A 16,618-nucleotide genomic window follows, 5' to 3' on the forward strand; every position below is an offset into this window, starting at 1 on the left:
CTCATTTCAAACCACAGGTGACGACATTCTCCAGACTTCTGACAGCTTCTGACCTTGATACACTAGAACAAGTGTTGAATAGTGTTGAGCTTCTGTCACTCCAGCAGTTTGACACGGAGTACTCGTTCCTGAAGAAAATTAGGTTTGTTGATATTTTGAGAAATGTATTAGTTTAGATTTTCTAAAAGATGTGGCTCTGTTAAACTGAAATAACCTGAAACGTGTTGGTATTCTCATCGAGTAAACACAATTATGCAGAAAGTAAATGTTCTTCTTAATAATGGTACGGTAAGTTGTAAAAAAACAATACAAAGGAGAAACATTTTTCTTTTCGAAATGAAACTGCTCCAACATGACTGTTAATCAATATCTTGACTAACAGGTTCATAATATCTGGACATATGGCTGTGGCCATTTTATCCAAGCTTCAGCAACGTGCAACAAAACAATCTATATTGATAAAAACACTATAGGCAAATTAATTTTGTTCTTGGGGTGAACTGTCTTTTTTTAATGTACATTAAATATATCCTTTGTTACAGTATTTTTAAGGGGTATAATGTATGTTCTGAAAAGCAGTGAATTATTATTACCAAGAACATACACTTCTGATCTTTCAGTATGTTATCAGTCAACTTCAATTCCCCTCTTTCTTGTAGGAACTTCCTCACAGCTGATAATGGCAGCAGTAACACTGGACCCCCCAACAAGATCCTCCTCATTCAGAGTGATTTCGACGAAGCCTCTCACAGTGCCAATCTCATTGCATCTGCAAAGTAGGTCAAACATTTCCTCTTTGTTGGTTATATGTCCATCTTGGGATTCACCATATTTAGTTTTGCTGTTTCTTTTTAGATATTCATCCATGAATGAAATCAACAAGATAACTCACGAGAGCAACGGAAGCAGGGTGTTTGTCTACTTTATCACCAGACTGCCAAGAATGGAAGGAGGGACTTCCTACATCGGCTTTCATGGAGGTAAAGTTAAGAAGAGTTGTGATTTTTTTAAATTTTATCGAATGGTTTGAAGAATAATCCGACGCATGTTAATATTTACAGGCCCCTGGAGATCAGTTCACATTGATGACCTCAGACGGTCAAAGGACATTGTTTCAGACATCAAAACCTTGCAAAACATGACAATCAGTCAAATGTTTGAAACAAAGATGAGCCAGCCTGAAGGTAACGATTCATAATTAATCGATTGCAAATAATCATTTCCTCTACGTATAATCTTTGTGGCATTAAGTTACAAGCTCTTTTTTCTATAGCCATGGAGGTGGATGACATGTATACTGAGAATGAGCATGAGGAAGCAGAGGAAAATGCAGAGGAAAATGTGAGTACAGACGGATACAACATACATTTGTTGCTGTGGGAAAACCACACATTTAAAATATGTTTTTTTAATTTGCCATTTAATAAAAGAAAATCCACACTTACATTTTAATCCAAATCAGTTTTATTACCATCTAGGTTTACATAATACGAAAGCAAATTCCCCGTATGTGTAAACCTACTTGGTAATAAAACCGACTCTTAATTCTGACTCTAATGTTGGACAGATGTGCTTTCAGTCAGTTGTCTGACAAAAATGATATGTCATGTTATTTTGGGTTGCTTGTGCTACCAGCTTCTGACCACTGTGTTTCCTGCTGCAGGGCTGGAAAAACGCTGTGGACACGACAGCGCTGGTGCGGAGCTGTGTGCAGAGTGCAGTCGGCATGCTCAGGGACCAGGTGGAAGGTGGCCGCAGTACTCGAAGAGTTGAGATCCTGCTGACACTCCTCAGTGACAACGACGAAGTAAAAGGTACTAACAACACGTTTCTTTCAGTGGTGTTGTTATTTTACAGCAGTTGCAGTGTTCATGATCTTATCTTTCTATTCTCAGGGGAATTTCTGCAAACTGTAAAGAAGCATCTTCACTCATTGCTGGCGACTCATGATGGTTTATCCATCAAAAGCAACTGGGTTATTAAGGAGGCCTCAAACATTGACGCATTGCAAGAGGGAGGCACTTTCAGGTTAGTGCCACAGAATACACATGCTCTTTTTGCCTAAACAATCATATTTTTTTTATGAACTGCACTGTTAACATTTTGTCTGTTGTGACAGGCACACCTTATGGAAGCGCGTTCAGGCTGTGGTCATTCCCCTCTTGGCTCAACTGGTTTCAGTCATTGACCGTGATCAAAACATGAACATCCTACTCGATGAAAAGTGTGGTGGATTTGTCAAGAGGCTTTGGTTAGATATCTTTGGCAATGATAAGCTGCTGGAAATCCCACACCTAACACTGGACCCCAAGTGAGTTATGGTTATGATGAATAAAGGTCATAAGATTTAACAAACTGTTAACATATTTCAACTTTTTGTTGTTTTTCTCTTTTGACAGCTCTGAGACAAAAACAATCCTGGTGCAGAACTACATTGCCCAAGACAGGAACATGAGCTGCAGCATGCCCTTCAGCTGGAGGATCAAGGACTACCTGGAGGAACTCTGGGTTCATGCCCTTCAACGTGAAGGTAATGGCCTGTTATCAGGTACTCTACATTTGTGCTATGTTACCACCATGATGTGGGAGGCTGTGGCTCAGTGGGTAGTGTGCTGGACTTCGAATCAGGAGATAGCAAGTTCGGGTCCCACTGCAGTCAGCATGTCGTTGTGTCCCTGGGTAAGACACTTCACCCCAAATTGCTCCTGTGGGGATTGTCCACAGTACTGAATATTAGTCGCTTTGGATAAAAGCGTCTAACAAATGACATGTAATGTAATGTAATGTAATGATGTTGATGTTGTGTAAACAAATGTGTATGTCTGTTAGGCCAAACCCAACAAGATTTCGATGAGTTCTTTTGGAAGACACCACTGGGGCGATACATTGAGAAAGCAGACCGAGAGATGCAGACAGAGTTTTTCCAACGCTACCTTCAGGATTTCATCTCCATGACAATGAACGTGACATGTCAGGAAGATTTGGAGGTTGTTTTGACTTGCAGCTATTGTTAATCTAGATCCGTGTGGTGTTGGTGCATGTTAACACTCATGCACGTCATGCTCTTTTCCAGCTCCTGTGTGGTGCCCTGAACTGTTGCGTCAATGAGCTGCGTTTGCAGCTCAATAATACGGATACAGTGACATCTCTTCCATGGGTCCATGCTGCTTATCATAAGTTCAAGAACCGACTTCAGAACTTCTCCAGAATGATTTGCATTGAGCCCCAGGTGACCCAGCATCTGTTGAAGAATCATCATACCAGAGACGGGGTTGAACTGGTGAGTCTCAAAAGACCGTTTTCTTTAAGGTTTTTGAAATGACCAAGCATATGACTTATGAATGTTTGGTATTTTAGTGTTATTAACGTTGTCTGTTTAGTGACCTGTGATGTGTAGCAATTCATTTCCCTCTGTCTTCAAGGTTCTTGATGTGTATGCTGCTTTCGCATGTGTGGAGTACCTGGAGCCTGGATCCCTGGACACAGATGCCCAAAGACAAGACTGGCTCAGACAGGTCAAAAAACTCCATGTTCCCATTGAGTTGATCTGCTCTGAGGACAGTGTGAGAAGCTATGGAGACAGGTGCAAGGCTATTGTCCACAGAGTACAGTAAGTCAAGCTTAATACAATTTTATATCCAACATTTACCAGTAGAAAGTGCTTCAGCTACATTAAGATTGCTCGTTTCTTTTTCTTTATTCTTAGAGCTGGATGGAATCGGATATTCTCTCTCTCTCTGTTTGTGGAACATATGTTGTTGGGCATTGAGCTGGTAGAGCAGAAGCTGACACCTCTGCTTTTGAAGCATACAAAAGGGCTTTGCCAGGTTGATACCTGTTCTTTTATATTTTTAAGAATTTTAATAACACCAATTAATTGAATTGCCATAAACCACAGTCATTCCTCTGTTTATAGACAAAGTATTATGTTTCCTTTCTCATAGATTCTGGAAAAGAATGCAGACCTCAAAACTCAGGAGTCCTTTGAGGCAGTAATCAGTTTGCTCAAGAACTGCAAAGATGGAGCCATTGAATGCATCTTCAGGTAAAAACTCAGATTTCACTGTCTGCATTTCATCGGAATCACCCCTACTGTTCTTCGCCTCCACCTGATGTCTTCACCTAATTTTTTTTTGTTTCAGGTTTGGTCTTACGCTGTGCCCAGTGTGTATGGGAGACGCCCAAGATCCGGTCTGCCTGCCATGTGAACACATCTACTGTTTAGCCTGTATCAGACAGTGGTTGGTTCCCGGTCAGATGTACTGTCCCCTCTGCATGCAGGCAGTTAACGACGACTTCCTCATGGTTCCTTCAGATGCCATAAGGTTGGTTACTCCTTTGATGAACTGTACTGTTATTAGAAGCTTCATGCTTTGTGAATCTGGCATGTAGTGAATTTGATCTCAAAACTGTTAAACTATTGCGTCTCTTATTTTCTGCAGGATTCTTATCAAACAACATGCTCAGTTCAGGAAGCAGTGCAATGCTTTCTTCATTGACCTGGTGTCCACCGTGTGCTTCAAAGACAACTCTCCCCCCTGTTCAGCTGTCATTCGTCATTTGCTGTCCTTTCTCATGGTGGAGGCCAACCATGTTACAATTCTCGGAGGTAAGACACTTGTTGTTTTTATTTATTTTAAAGATATTTTTTGGGCCAGAGAGTGCCTTTATTTGAGATACTGTATAGAGTGTAAGGGGGAAATAGCTCGGGACTCGAACCGTCTTGATTGGCAGCGGTCTCCTAATATGGGCCGCCAGCTCTAACCACTAAGCTATCAGGCGGCCCAGGCAGGACCCTCGTGTCCACAACCATGTCTTTGCCTATACATGCTTCATCAGCTCTGACTATACTGTTTTCTCTCCAGTCAATCGGCAAATTCTGACAAAGGTGCTCTCTCCGTTTGATGACTCTGTGGATAAGAATCCAGTGGTTCGGTCAGTGGTGCTCAAACTTCTGATGAAGTACAGGTGAGGTGATGTTGTGGCACATTGCATAAAGCCTACTTAATGTATGTACAATTCTAAGATTGTTTGCGTTGTTTATAATCTTTGTCTGAATTGTCCTTTTTCTGAAGCTTCGATGAAGTTAAAGGTTACCTGCAGCAGCATCTGGTGGCAGTTGAGCAGAGCAACATCTTGGAGGAGTCGGACAAAACTGAACTCTACTCGTTGTACTTGAACTGCCTGGAGGTACTCAAGAATTCTTGGTCTGCTGTATATTTCAAATAAAGCCTGTCCGCATCAGTAAATTAAATGCAAATGTGCTTATCACACATGTGAATAGTAGTGTCTCTTTTCATTTCTTTAGGATTCCATGTTTGAAAGGTTGCAGTTCAGGTCCATTGCAGACCAACAGCGGTGTCTGAAGGATGAAAGTGCCTTCCTGACTGACTACCTGCAATCACATGACCAGTCTGCTGAAAAAGCCACTGTGGAGTATCTGCAGCAAATGGCCAGAGTGCGTATGGACCTGGATATGGCTGCAACCCTCATTATGGAAAAACTCAGAAACCCTGGTGCGTAATTTAAATGACATATTGTATTAGTTAGACACATACTGCACAATTTGTGATTTGTGTGTGTTTTAGAATGCGTGCAGTTTAACAAAATGTCATTCTTGTTTTTGTCAAAGCAGAGGCTAAGGATAATGGTCAAAGTGGAACCGCAGCCTTCCTGGCCAGTGTGGTGACCTTGTGTAGGCGCAGTGGAAACGACTGGTATCGAGTCTACTTGATCCGTAAGATCTGCAGCCAACATGGAGTGGAGTTTGTCCTGAAACAACTCAAAGTGGACGACATGCGCTGGCTCTTCCCCGTGGAAGTGCTGCAAAAGGTTCAACATTGTGATTTTTAAGTGTTAGTACCCAGATAAAAGCAATGTTGTATTGCAAAGCTGAAACTAAATAGTGTGGATTCATTTACGTTACACCCAGAGTGAAGAAGCCACCCCAATAGACCAGTTTCTTGTGTGTGGCGACGACTACAAGATCATCAGGGATGCTGTTGCAAATGGAATAATGGACTGCAAAGTGGACGGACTGGACAAGATTTGTGAGGTAACGTTACATCACTTACTTGTTGGTAACTGAGCATTTGGTTAGGACTCTGCTTTTGATTGTGAGTTTACATGGATATCTTGTTGCTCTTTTTCTTTATAGGGGTGCAGATGCTCACCACAGGGTAAAACAGTTAATCTTCTGTTGGCGTTGTACAGGGAAGTCACCACTCTCTACAGAGAAGCCAATGCTAGCTTCCACCCCAAGCCCAAGGTAGATCTTCACACCCTCTGATATAACTATTTGTTTATGTAATTTGGGAACGGTTACCCACGCTTTTCTTAACTGGACTATTTCCTGTCTTTGTCAGTAAACTACACATCTATATATATATTAATGAATCTATTTTACCTGCAGCAATTGGAAGCCCTAATGGCCTACATCCAGGACTCCAAAGTCCTTGCCAGCCCACAGGTAAAGGCCTTTGCCAAAGCTCTGGTGACCAACCAGGTGGGGCCATTGGTTGTTTGTCCCGGGGCTTCTGGTGCAAAGTGTGTTCTGACGGACTTAACCATTCACCTGGCAGCTGTCTTGCTCATCAGTAACCAGGGGATCTTGGCCCCCCTGCAGCAGCTGGCCATGACGCCTGCCAACATGCAGGTATGAATATTGTCAACAGCTTCCAGTATTGGCTTTGTCTTCTTTGAAGCCCATCTCATATTTGTATGTTTTGTTACAGGCAGCCTTCTTGCCAACTATGCCTGAGGACATGTTAGCAGTGGCTCAACAAGCTATGGGGCCGGTGCAGTGGTACCGTAAGTCACAGACAAAATGACACTCACATTTGAAATATCATTGAAAAGTAATTTTGTATTTACTCTTACCATAGATTGTCCAAATGGTCACCCATGCACCATTGGAGAGGTATGTTATGTTCTGTCTGAATCATAAAAACTTTGCAATCTAGTTGAGTCTCTTTTTTGGAGTATGCTTTTCATACGTTGAAAAATACGTTCTTGCGTCTTTTTTTTTCTCCAGTGCGGCCAGCCCATGCAAACAAGTTTTTGTCCGGACTGTGGTGTTAAAATAGGAGGAGACAACCACATTCCTGTGACGGGATTTAGAGTTGTTCAGTTGCAGTGAGTGTTCTGTGATATAATTCGAGCCACAAATCTAATATAAACAGTCACTTGGTGTATGTTTTGTTTTAATTTCTATTTATCTTCCTCTCACAGAGGTGACCGCACTCAGACAGGTCACATCCTCGGTGACCACAGACGCAGGGACAATCCAGACATGTTGGACACAAAGAGCATGTCCCCGGTTCCCTTCACCATGGCCCGCATGCTCAATCACATGGCCATGCTACTGGGTGCCCACAGCTGCCCACAGGTACTGGAAAGTTATCATGGACACCCTCTCTTCCTGCAAATTATTCTTGATTGTTTGGAGAATCTCCAGGAAAAATGCTCACAAACCATACAAACCCCATCATGTATGTGTTATAGAACTGCGCTGTTAGCATTTAAGGGAATGGAGTCTGGTCAGTCATCCACTGTATTTGTGTTTCTAGTCTATCTCGGCCATCATCAAGCCACCAGTCCATGACCCAGCTGCATTTATACTTGCTCACCTGCAAAAGGACTTGACACATCTCATCAGATCTCTGGGTAAAGGGACGGATGACACAGTCAGCACTGTTCACCTGCTCATCAGCAGCCTCATGGAACCACAACAACAACAAACATGTAAGGAACAACAAACCTGTAAAACAAGTCACACGCTTTGAGAATGTTTTGAGATACATAATGATACCAACATCTATCAATATCCGAATATCAGTCTGCCACTTTAGAGCAGCTTTCTCACTGTTTTCATTTCTATTCTAACGGTAGTTAGTTTATTGCTCTTAAGCCTTACTCTTATCTTGTTATATTGTTCATTTGCAAGCTGCAGGACAGTGACAGAAAATAGGAAAAAGAGGGGTGCCCTCTAGTGGTCAGAAGTTTTTTGTACATTTTGCAACTTAAGGGATATTGTGAAGGTGTCACATTAAAATCAAGTACTTTTAAATCACTCCAAAAAAATATGACGTGTAAATCCAGATTGGTATTTGCAGTGCTAATTCTAGCTTGTTGATGCGATGTCAGTGTATCTTAGTATAGAAACTTAAGACAGCTTTAAATGATGGGCACATTTTTTTTACCTGTCCTACTAAGTTACATTTTGGCCCTTTTAAAAAAAAATGACACAATCAATTTACTGGATTACCTTCTACTATTTAACACAGCAGGTCTTTCCTTTCAGGGCCTGCTCCTTTTGACAATCTGTTCTCCACCAAAGACGCTAGAAATGGATGGGAGATGGAAGTGAGCAACACCATCATCACACCTCAGCTGAAGGTAGAAATAATGTATTTCTTCTACATTTGAACAAATAATACGCATTATTACATTCCAGGATTTTTTTTAAATTCCATGTCATTCTCTTCTCCACAGAACTTGGATAGACGGCTTAAGGAAGTGAACAAATTCCTCCAGGCTGATTCTCGCGTCTCGGCCAATCCAATCATGAAACTAATGTTTGGAAATCCCAGCCTCTTCTTGACCTCACTTCCCCAGAACTCTCTGATCCACAGCTCTGCGGTGTGGAGCTGCCGGGAGAAAGTGTCTCTGCTGAGCCTCACTCACATTGTGGAGCAGAATGATGGCAAAGACATGCTGCCGGTGCTCTGGAGATTTCTGCATAGGGTAAGGAAACAATGACTAGATTTCAAAAAGCTTTGTCAGGAACTGTACAAAAGAAATGTATGCAATGTATCTACAGTAAGAGACTGGGTGTTATGGCAACCACAATAATTAAATACTGCTTGCATTACATTAAAGAGCAAACGTTTGCCCCTATTTGTGCAGTACCCACACTAAAAGACACAATGTGCAGAATTACAAATAATGTTTTACCATTATATATCTATATAATTGTATTTTTGTTGAAAGACCTCTGACTTCATTGTTAATGGCCAGAAATGGAACATCATTTTGTATGCCACAATATCTGTGCTGATAAATACAAATATTAATGTAAGGATACTGATGGGGCAAGACCGGCTTACACACAACACATTTTCCTAATTTGTGGCTTCTTTAATATTCACATACTTAACCAGATCTTAAACATAATTTTACAAGCGATTATCTGAACACATCCATTCTTTTTTTTGTTTAGGAAGCAGAGCTCAGACTAGTGAAGCACCTTCCTGATATCCTCACACTCCAGAGAGATCTGGTCAAGAAGTTTCAAAACATCACTGAGCTGACTTGTGGCACCATTACGGAGTTCCTCCACAGTCAGAAAGCAGGTACTGAAACTAGCTGCCTATGCCAGTGATTCTCAACTTTGTCAAGTATGACTCACTTGCTAAGAGTTACACATAGTTCCTACTTACTTCTTTCTCGGAAATGGCATAGCAAAGGAGCTGGCGGTGTACAGTTCAAAAACCTGCCTGTCAAGGAATGAGTTGTTTTAACCAGGAAGGAGACAAAGAGCTGTTAGACGCATGAGAGGTTTTAATATGCTATAGTCAATCCTCTGTACTGCGGGTCATGTCTCGACTTAATCAGAAACACGTTTCATGCCAAGTAGGTTCACACATAAGAGACATTTGCTTTGGTTTCTAATAAACACAGAAATAAAGTTGTAAAATAAAAGCAATTATAGTAAAAACTTACAAAAAATATTATAAATTAACAAGAACATCTGTTCTGTGAAAAGATACAAGCAGTATATCAGATTTCTGATGGAAATGGAAGAGCTGTGCAGTTAGCAGAGTAGCATTGTGGAGAACATGCAAAATATTCAGAGGACACAAAGATATGTTTACACTTGGGATTACAATTATGTCTTTTTTTTTTCATGTGTGCAGTTTCGCTGAAAACCTGGTATGATAAATACATCAAAATCTTCCTAACAACCTGGAATCAGCTCAGAGTGTCTTTGGCCACTAATGGTAAATACAAACAGTTTGATACACTGACACTGGTCCGTCCAACATGATGATCCTACCTAAATTGAAATGTTGTCGTTCAGGTGAAATCAAGATCCCAGCAGAGTTCTGCCAGAATGACCTGGACCACAACAGTGACTTAAAGGTGCTGTTACCACGACGACAAGGCCCAGGCCTGTGCTCCACAGCTCTTGTCAGCTACCTCATCGCCCTGCATAATGACCTGGTATACTGTGTGGATAAGCACACTGGAGAGGAGACCAGGTGGGGGCGCTCATGCCACATTTTTCGGTTTAACTTCTGCCTCAAACATATACACTACATTAAAGTGTTGGCTTCACTGAGAGACCAATACAAGGATTGAAACATAACTACAAAACAAAACATGTTTGCAGATATAGTCACATAATACTTTAAGCACAAGCTGCACAGGTACTGTCTGACTGGCCTTTTTTCTCCCTCTACCCAGCTACAAAGTGAGTCCTGCCGATTTGACTGAACTGCACGTAATTCGGTACGAGCTGGACAGAGACCTGATGCCCCTGGTTCTGTCCAACACCCAGTACAGCATAGAGAAAGGCCAGGAGACTCTTCATGAGTACGACTTGCCCAAGATCCAGCAACAGATAATCTCCCGCTACCTGTTGGGCAAACCTCTAATCACTCTCAATGTGAGTAGTAAAGGAAAGCACTAGAAAGTCACATAATTTTGTTGGGAAATGTGTTAATATACAACAATCCTTGTGCCCTTTTCCCACAGGGCATTCCAACACTGGTGACCAGACATGACCGCAACTACGAGGTCATCCTGAAGGATGTAAAAGCAAAAGTCCAGCAAGTAAGTACTACAACTATCATTCATTTTCCACATATGGTATATAAAACCTGTTGGCTCAGGATATGCTTCATCATATTTTCTGATTACTGTCATCTGATCACTCTGTAAACCAGACTTTCTGAACAAAAAAAAAACATGTTTCTGTTTTGAAAAAGATTCCAGGGTCCATACATTATTTCTGCATCCAATTTTCCCCTCGGTTACCTGCACCCTACTTGTCATCAGAATTAGAATCAGAATTCCTTTATCATCCCACAGAGGGGACATTTACAATGATACAGCAAATAGACAAAACAAAACAGAACACTATAATATAAAAGTCATGCACACAATATTTAGAATAAAAATGCTTGCATCTTACAGTACACATTAAAGCCCACACTTAAGCACTACTGTTGTAAATAATGTCCTCATGAGTTGATACGACCTGTAACTGTGTGCCAACAGGAGCCTCTTCAGACTCTCACCCTGTCTGCCATGGCTGGGGAGCTGCACTCCTACAGTGAAGTGTGTGAGGCCTTGTCCACACTGGAAGTGGCCCTCGGTTTCCTCGCCACGACTGGGGGAGAGCCTCTCATGCAGCTGTCCTGCTACCTGGAGGAGGTGCTGCAGATGGGGAACCAGATGGCTCCACATATCTTCAAGGTCAGCCTATCTGGGACACTGATCATTTTATCCTGTTGCATGTTCTCCCGCTACAACAGATATTTCTTTAACGATGTACATAACCCTTAGAATTTGCCAAATCTGCCCCAAAGAGCTACTTTTCTTGTTTTTTTTGTTGGATGAAAATGAACTGATTTATGAGATCTTACTTAATGGTCTCCCTGTTTTGCTTACAGGCCCTGAGCATGTGCTGTCTTAAGCATTGTGTGGCTCTGTGGCAGCTGCTGGCCTCACTCAAATCAGAAAATATGCTACGGCTCAAGAGGGTAAGACATCAGTATACAAACACACAGGTGGAAATGGTTTAATTATTCATTAAAAAAAATTAAAATCATAAATGCTTTCTCTGTCTTCTTCAGGATCCATTTGTGGAAGTCTCAGTGAAGTACAAACAGGCCCTGAGCGAGGAGGAGCACAGGCTGCTCATCGGCTTCTTCTCTAAGAGCAGCGCTGACAGTTTCCTGCTGGAGATGCACGAGTTCCTGGTGCTTGTTCTTAAAAAGTCCAATGCACCTGAAACCTACAGGCCTGACTGGAGGTAAAAACTAAAGGTTTTTGTGAAATGACGTATGATTTGCACATGTCTATCTTTTCTTAAAAGTATGTCTTAAATAGAGGCTGGTTCATTCAGGATGAAAGATAGAGATAAGAGGGGAAACCCATCAGCTAAAACAAAGTGGATGGTTTCATACTCCCACTTTGAGACGCCTTGACTGAATTGAACATGTTGCACACACTAACAAACATGAAGTTCACTTTGGTTAGACTTGGTTCTATATATTACAACTTTTTACATTTTAGTATTGCAATATTGTCCAATGGAACCATACTGTAAAGTTGATATACTATGACTAAGTATAAACTGCACAATTGTGTAACATAGCTATTCACTTAATGTTATATGGATCACAAACTTTCAAAATGTACCTTAAGTCTTAAATCAAGTGTGAAAAAAACATATTATTTATTTAATTTAGGGGAAAAAATGAATGAAAACAAATTATATAGACTGGAGAATTTATATTTAGGTGTGTGTACGTTAGTGTGACGTCAGTTCACATGTATAAATGATATGTTTGTCTTTTAAAAGCCTGAAAGACACACTGGTGTCTTACATGGAGCGCAAAGACCTGGACACCCCCCCTGATGTGGAGGAGCTATTCCCGGGGGAGATCTGTCTGTCCCAGTATGTTGAAGCCTGGAAGTTCATCGTGGCCTTCAAGCAGGAGCGCGGCCAGCGACAATGAGAATGTGATGAAAGGGATGATTTTTTGTATGCCTTCATTGTGTGATACTATCAAATCCCTAAACTTGAAGTTTACAATCATGATGATTCCACAGAATTGAAGTCAGTGTTTTATTTTACACAAATATATGCAGAGCTGATGTGCCTTTTTTAGAGCACTGCTGTTAAGATTCATAATGACTCAAAATATAAATATCATAAAGATTAAAAAGTGTGCAGTTCACATTTACAGCTCAGCTGTATGAAGATGTGATCCTTGAAGATGTATTTATTGTCTTCTATTTTTCTAACCGCCAACATGTTGACAGTTTCCATACAGTTTAAAGTCTTCTTTCTTGCACTTTAGTTGTGAACATGTCTGTCCCTAAGAGGCAGAGAACAATCTAAATTCTTCTCAGGAACAACATGTGGAATACCTCTGGGTTCTGAAAATCACTTTGACTTGAGTAACTGTACTGGAAGTTCAGTATAATATATATTTTCACTTTGCTTAAACCAATTGTATTGTAATTTCCATCCTTTTTTATCACTCTTCATTCATGTTATTTTGATGTTCCTAGAAGTTGTATTTTGCCTTTCTTCCACTTTTTTTAATTCATTTATAGCAAAAGTTTCCTTAAGGTTAATGACCTTTTCTTCACATAACTGTTTTTATGTTATGTTCAGCATATTTACAGAATACAATATACTCTTACTGTCTTACATTCCTATTTTGTTATTCCTGATATGTGTGCATGGTAAAAGATACTGCTTATAATAAATGATTCCACCTTCTGCATGCTTTAGTTGTGTGTTATGAGATGATACAATCACATGATATACATGTTTTAAATATGGCATTTTACTCGCATTATGCTGGTTGCCTACTAGTACAGTATTACTTTGCCAATACGTTACGGCAGCATTTTGGTGGGTTGTAAATGTTTCCATCTGCCATTGTAGACAGAATTATTTCCTGACTCGACTATAAATTGGTCTTACATCCTGTAGTCATGGTGGAGTTTGAAAGTAGAATACTTTGCTCAGCAGGGGTTTAGCAACAAGAACACTGATGAAATGTGGATATCGTGCTTAGATTTACCTCCTGTGAGACTAACATCATTTATGGGAATAAGCAGATTCAATTGTTTTTGTGTGTGTCATGTTGCCATCAGCTTAAAGGGCACAACAAATAACAAAAAAAACGTAACATATTTTCTCAGTTATCTCAGTATCTGCCCATAGAGAACTTTTCTGTTTTACTTTACATGGTTTTGAGATATCCATGATCTGCTGTTCTGTTGCTGGCCCCTATATAATTCCATGTGTATGTCTACAGTTGTACAGAGAATGTTTTACAGAACATTCTCAACAGCATTACTAGCCTACTGTAGCTCACAAGTAAATGACTCTTTATTTACATGTTACATCACTACCAAAAGCCAACAGAGTCTTTTCATGATGGAGTGCTCAGGAAATGGCTGCATGCCCAAGGTTACGTGACTTTCTGACCCTCTGTTGGTGGCAGCTCAATGTGTTTCTGATCAGGCTGATGGAAGTGATAAGGGCAAGCCTGCTGCTGGATGGCTTCTTAATTCAATTTCCTCTATACCAAAGCAGTGTTTAGCATAACAATGACAAATGGAAGCATGCGCCTGCGAAAGTAAACCATGCCAGCGACCACCCTCTAGTAGTCTGCAGTCAGTAAATACGATATTCGCTAAGGCCCTGAAGTCGATTAACCGACGTGGTCGAGTTGGATGCGTCGATGAGCGTGAGTCGGGACCTTCCACGGCAAAATAAATCAATGATTGGCTGCTCACCTTAAGCCAATCAGCGAAGGGGAAGGGAAATGGACGAGAGGAAAACAAACAACTCAAGTCATGAGGCACGGGGCCTTTCTTATTTCTCTAATTTCCCTTCCTCGACTCCTCGGCTCCTCCGCTCGCATCTCCTGTGGGCGGGACTAAGACACGAGGATAGGAGTCGAGGAGGGGAAATTTGTGAAATGAGAAAGGCCCACGGAGGCTTTTCCTGTTTTAAAATATTCATCTCATGATAATTTTAATAATCGAAAAGGTGCACGTCTTCATGGCTGTCTTGATTCAAGTTAAGTGGTGTGAACATGGTTAAATGTCACTTTTTTTAAATGTCTGTAACAATGGCTTGTGTGTATCTGTTTTCTGGTTTACATTTTTCCCTGCCCATGCCGCATTTCCTCTCATGCTGCAGAGAGAAGGCAACGTGATTGTTGGCCATAATGTTCTTGTTTTTGCTGTGTGTTTGGTTCAAATGCGTCTTGTTGGCCTAGCTGCATGCACAATTAGGCTTGTTTGTGATGTTGGTTTGGTGTGTCAGGGCCTATAGACTGCCAGGTTCCCGGATATTACCCTAGAAAGCCCCCTATGTGTTTACTTTATCTCAGTGGCATAATGATTAATCTATCATCAAATAATTGTCATGTTGACAGACTGAAAACCAGCCCTAAGGTGATGCTTACATGCAAATCTAGACATGTGTGCTGCTCATTAGCAAACCCAAAATGTGGAAATACTGTACATGGGGTTAATAAACACCCACAAATGGGTCATGATGCATGATTTGCGCAACTTGTACTGTAGAACAAGCTTCACTGAGCAAGTTCAATCACTTTCACTTCCACTCCGGCTTCAAAGCCACCATGCCAAGGGTACAAAAGGAAGGATACAAAGGGGCCAATTGTTTTTGTTTTTGTCTCTTGATGAGGAAGAATTAGGGGCAAAATTACTGTGGTGGCTCACATTTAATGATATTCATCGTTGATGGACAGTTGGGATCAGGTCACAAGCATGAGGGTTTTTCTGATTAACATAGCTGGATAATAATGTGCAAAAACGTCCCCTTTTGGTTTGCATGTTGGAGCATTTGACTGCTGTGACTGTATTACGGGCATTACAAGTCTTCAACTAACTCTGCTGGGTCATTAATATGCCATTACTCACTTTAGCAGTTTTATCCATACTTCAAACCAGTATTAAATACCATGAACTGAACTGAACACTTAAAAACAAATCTATTTTCTAGTTTGTTGGAGACATGCTTGGTTTAAATGTATCCAGCAAACTTTTTGAATCTAGTCATTCATTTTTTCTCCAATTGGTCCCTGTTGCTCTCTTTGTGAAGCCTTAAGGAAAGGTTAATGTCACAAAATATGACTTAAATCTAGGTCAGCAGACTTAATCATTTCTCCCCTTTTATACATGCCCTATGAACTTTACAGTCCAGTTAAAATAATAGAAAGTTCATTCTTGAATCGTCAATGTGCCTTGATCTGTGGAGGAGCTTCAACCTTAACCCTTTGTAAAACAGCCTCAGATATTCATCATGTTTACACCTTGGAGATCCAATATAATTTGCAGGCGCCGTCGCCAGTCAGGCGCTCTCAGCCAAAAAGGAGCTAAGATTTTAATGATTGTGGTATGAAATCAGCACCCTGAAATACCCCTGAGACCTCACAAAGAAACCTAACAGGCTACTGTATTTTCAATGGGGCATTACATATGCTTTACTGCCGGTCTGGGAAAATGTTTTTTTTAAATTAGCCCTAGGGTGCTGCTGTTATTGTATTATTATCAAATTAGTGTATTTTAATTACTACGTCATCTGAAATGTATGTGCCAGTAGGTCACAGCGGGGTGAGAGCGTGTCCAGACTCTCAGGTGGCTCAGCTTGCTGTGCAATGCTGAAATGACTGAGAGAAAGAAAAGAAAGCCTCAGTGAACACATCTGTGAATTATATTAGTTAATTGTGTGCACTTCTCCTTGCACTCAACACTAGGGTTGTGCTCCAAGCACAAGGAAGACATTAAGAGCCCTGCTGCCATGTTGTTCTATTAAATATGTGAAGAAAAA

The 16,618-nt window shown here is 40.9% G+C and overlaps 1 protein-coding gene across 6 annotated transcripts in view; it reads left to right on the forward strand.

Moving 5' to 3' along the window:
* rnf213a (ring finger protein 213a) overlaps positions 1 to 13,524 on the forward strand; it is a 30,970-nt gene extending 17,446 nt beyond the window's left edge. For 4 of the 6 annotated variants that reach the window (XM_034142893.1, XM_034142897.1, XM_034142898.1 and 1 more), the window contains 39 exons: positions 18 to 142; positions 660 to 776; positions 856 to 980; positions 1,062 to 1,184; positions 1,274 to 1,341; positions 1,664 to 1,814; positions 1,896 to 2,028; positions 2,120 to 2,311; positions 2,400 to 2,530; positions 2,830 to 2,987; positions 3,074 to 3,280; positions 3,423 to 3,610; positions 3,707 to 3,827; positions 3,945 to 4,045; positions 4,143 to 4,325; positions 4,443 to 4,609; positions 4,866 to 4,968; positions 5,076 to 5,190; positions 5,309 to 5,516; positions 5,633 to 5,832; positions 5,933 to 6,055; positions 6,158 to 6,268; positions 6,413 to 6,655; positions 6,735 to 6,810; positions 6,885 to 6,919; positions 7,034 to 7,134; positions 7,231 to 7,387; positions 7,569 to 7,743; positions 8,303 to 8,397; positions 8,494 to 8,745; positions 9,221 to 9,353; positions 9,918 to 10,001; positions 10,082 to 10,262; positions 10,468 to 10,669; positions 10,759 to 10,836; positions 11,284 to 11,481; positions 11,679 to 11,768; positions 11,862 to 12,040; positions 12,593 to 13,524. In XM_034142893.1, the coding sequence (XP_033998784.1) occupies positions 18 to 142; positions 660 to 776; positions 856 to 980; positions 1,062 to 1,184; positions 1,274 to 1,341; positions 1,664 to 1,814; positions 1,896 to 2,028; positions 2,120 to 2,311; positions 2,400 to 2,530; positions 2,830 to 2,987; positions 3,074 to 3,280; positions 3,423 to 3,610; positions 3,707 to 3,827; positions 3,945 to 4,045; positions 4,143 to 4,325; positions 4,443 to 4,609; positions 4,866 to 4,968; positions 5,076 to 5,190; positions 5,309 to 5,516; positions 5,633 to 5,832; positions 5,933 to 6,055; positions 6,158 to 6,268; positions 6,413 to 6,655; positions 6,735 to 6,810; positions 6,885 to 6,919; positions 7,034 to 7,134; positions 7,231 to 7,387; positions 7,569 to 7,743; positions 8,303 to 8,397; positions 8,494 to 8,745; positions 9,221 to 9,353; positions 9,918 to 10,001; positions 10,082 to 10,262; positions 10,468 to 10,669; positions 10,759 to 10,836; positions 11,284 to 11,481; positions 11,679 to 11,768; positions 11,862 to 12,040; positions 12,593 to 12,749 (5,586 nt within the window). In that variant the 3' untranslated portion in view covers positions 12,750 to 13,524. The remainder of the gene's footprint in view (positions 1 to 17; positions 143 to 659; positions 777 to 855; positions 981 to 1,061; positions 1,185 to 1,273; positions 1,342 to 1,663; positions 1,815 to 1,895; positions 2,029 to 2,119; positions 2,312 to 2,399; positions 2,531 to 2,829; positions 2,988 to 3,073; positions 3,281 to 3,422; positions 3,611 to 3,706; positions 3,828 to 3,944; positions 4,046 to 4,142; positions 4,326 to 4,442; positions 4,610 to 4,865; positions 4,969 to 5,075; positions 5,191 to 5,308; positions 5,517 to 5,632; positions 5,833 to 5,932; positions 6,056 to 6,157; positions 6,269 to 6,412; positions 6,656 to 6,734; positions 6,811 to 6,884; positions 6,920 to 7,033; positions 7,135 to 7,230; positions 7,388 to 7,568; positions 7,744 to 8,302; positions 8,398 to 8,493; positions 8,746 to 9,220; positions 9,354 to 9,917; positions 10,002 to 10,081; positions 10,263 to 10,467; positions 10,670 to 10,758; positions 10,837 to 11,283; positions 11,482 to 11,678; positions 11,769 to 11,861; positions 12,041 to 12,592) is intronic. The other 2 variants (XM_034142895.1, XM_034142899.1) reach the window with 1 other exon arrangement.
* Positions 13,525 to 16,618: the final 3,094 nt, after the last annotated feature.

Source organism: Trematomus bernacchii, unplaced genomic scaffold, assembly GCF_902827165.1.
Source record: "Trematomus bernacchii unplaced genomic scaffold, fTreBer1.1, whole genome shotgun sequence".
NCBI classification, from domain to species: domain Eukaryota; kingdom Metazoa; phylum Chordata; class Actinopteri; order Perciformes; family Nototheniidae; genus Trematomus; species Trematomus bernacchii.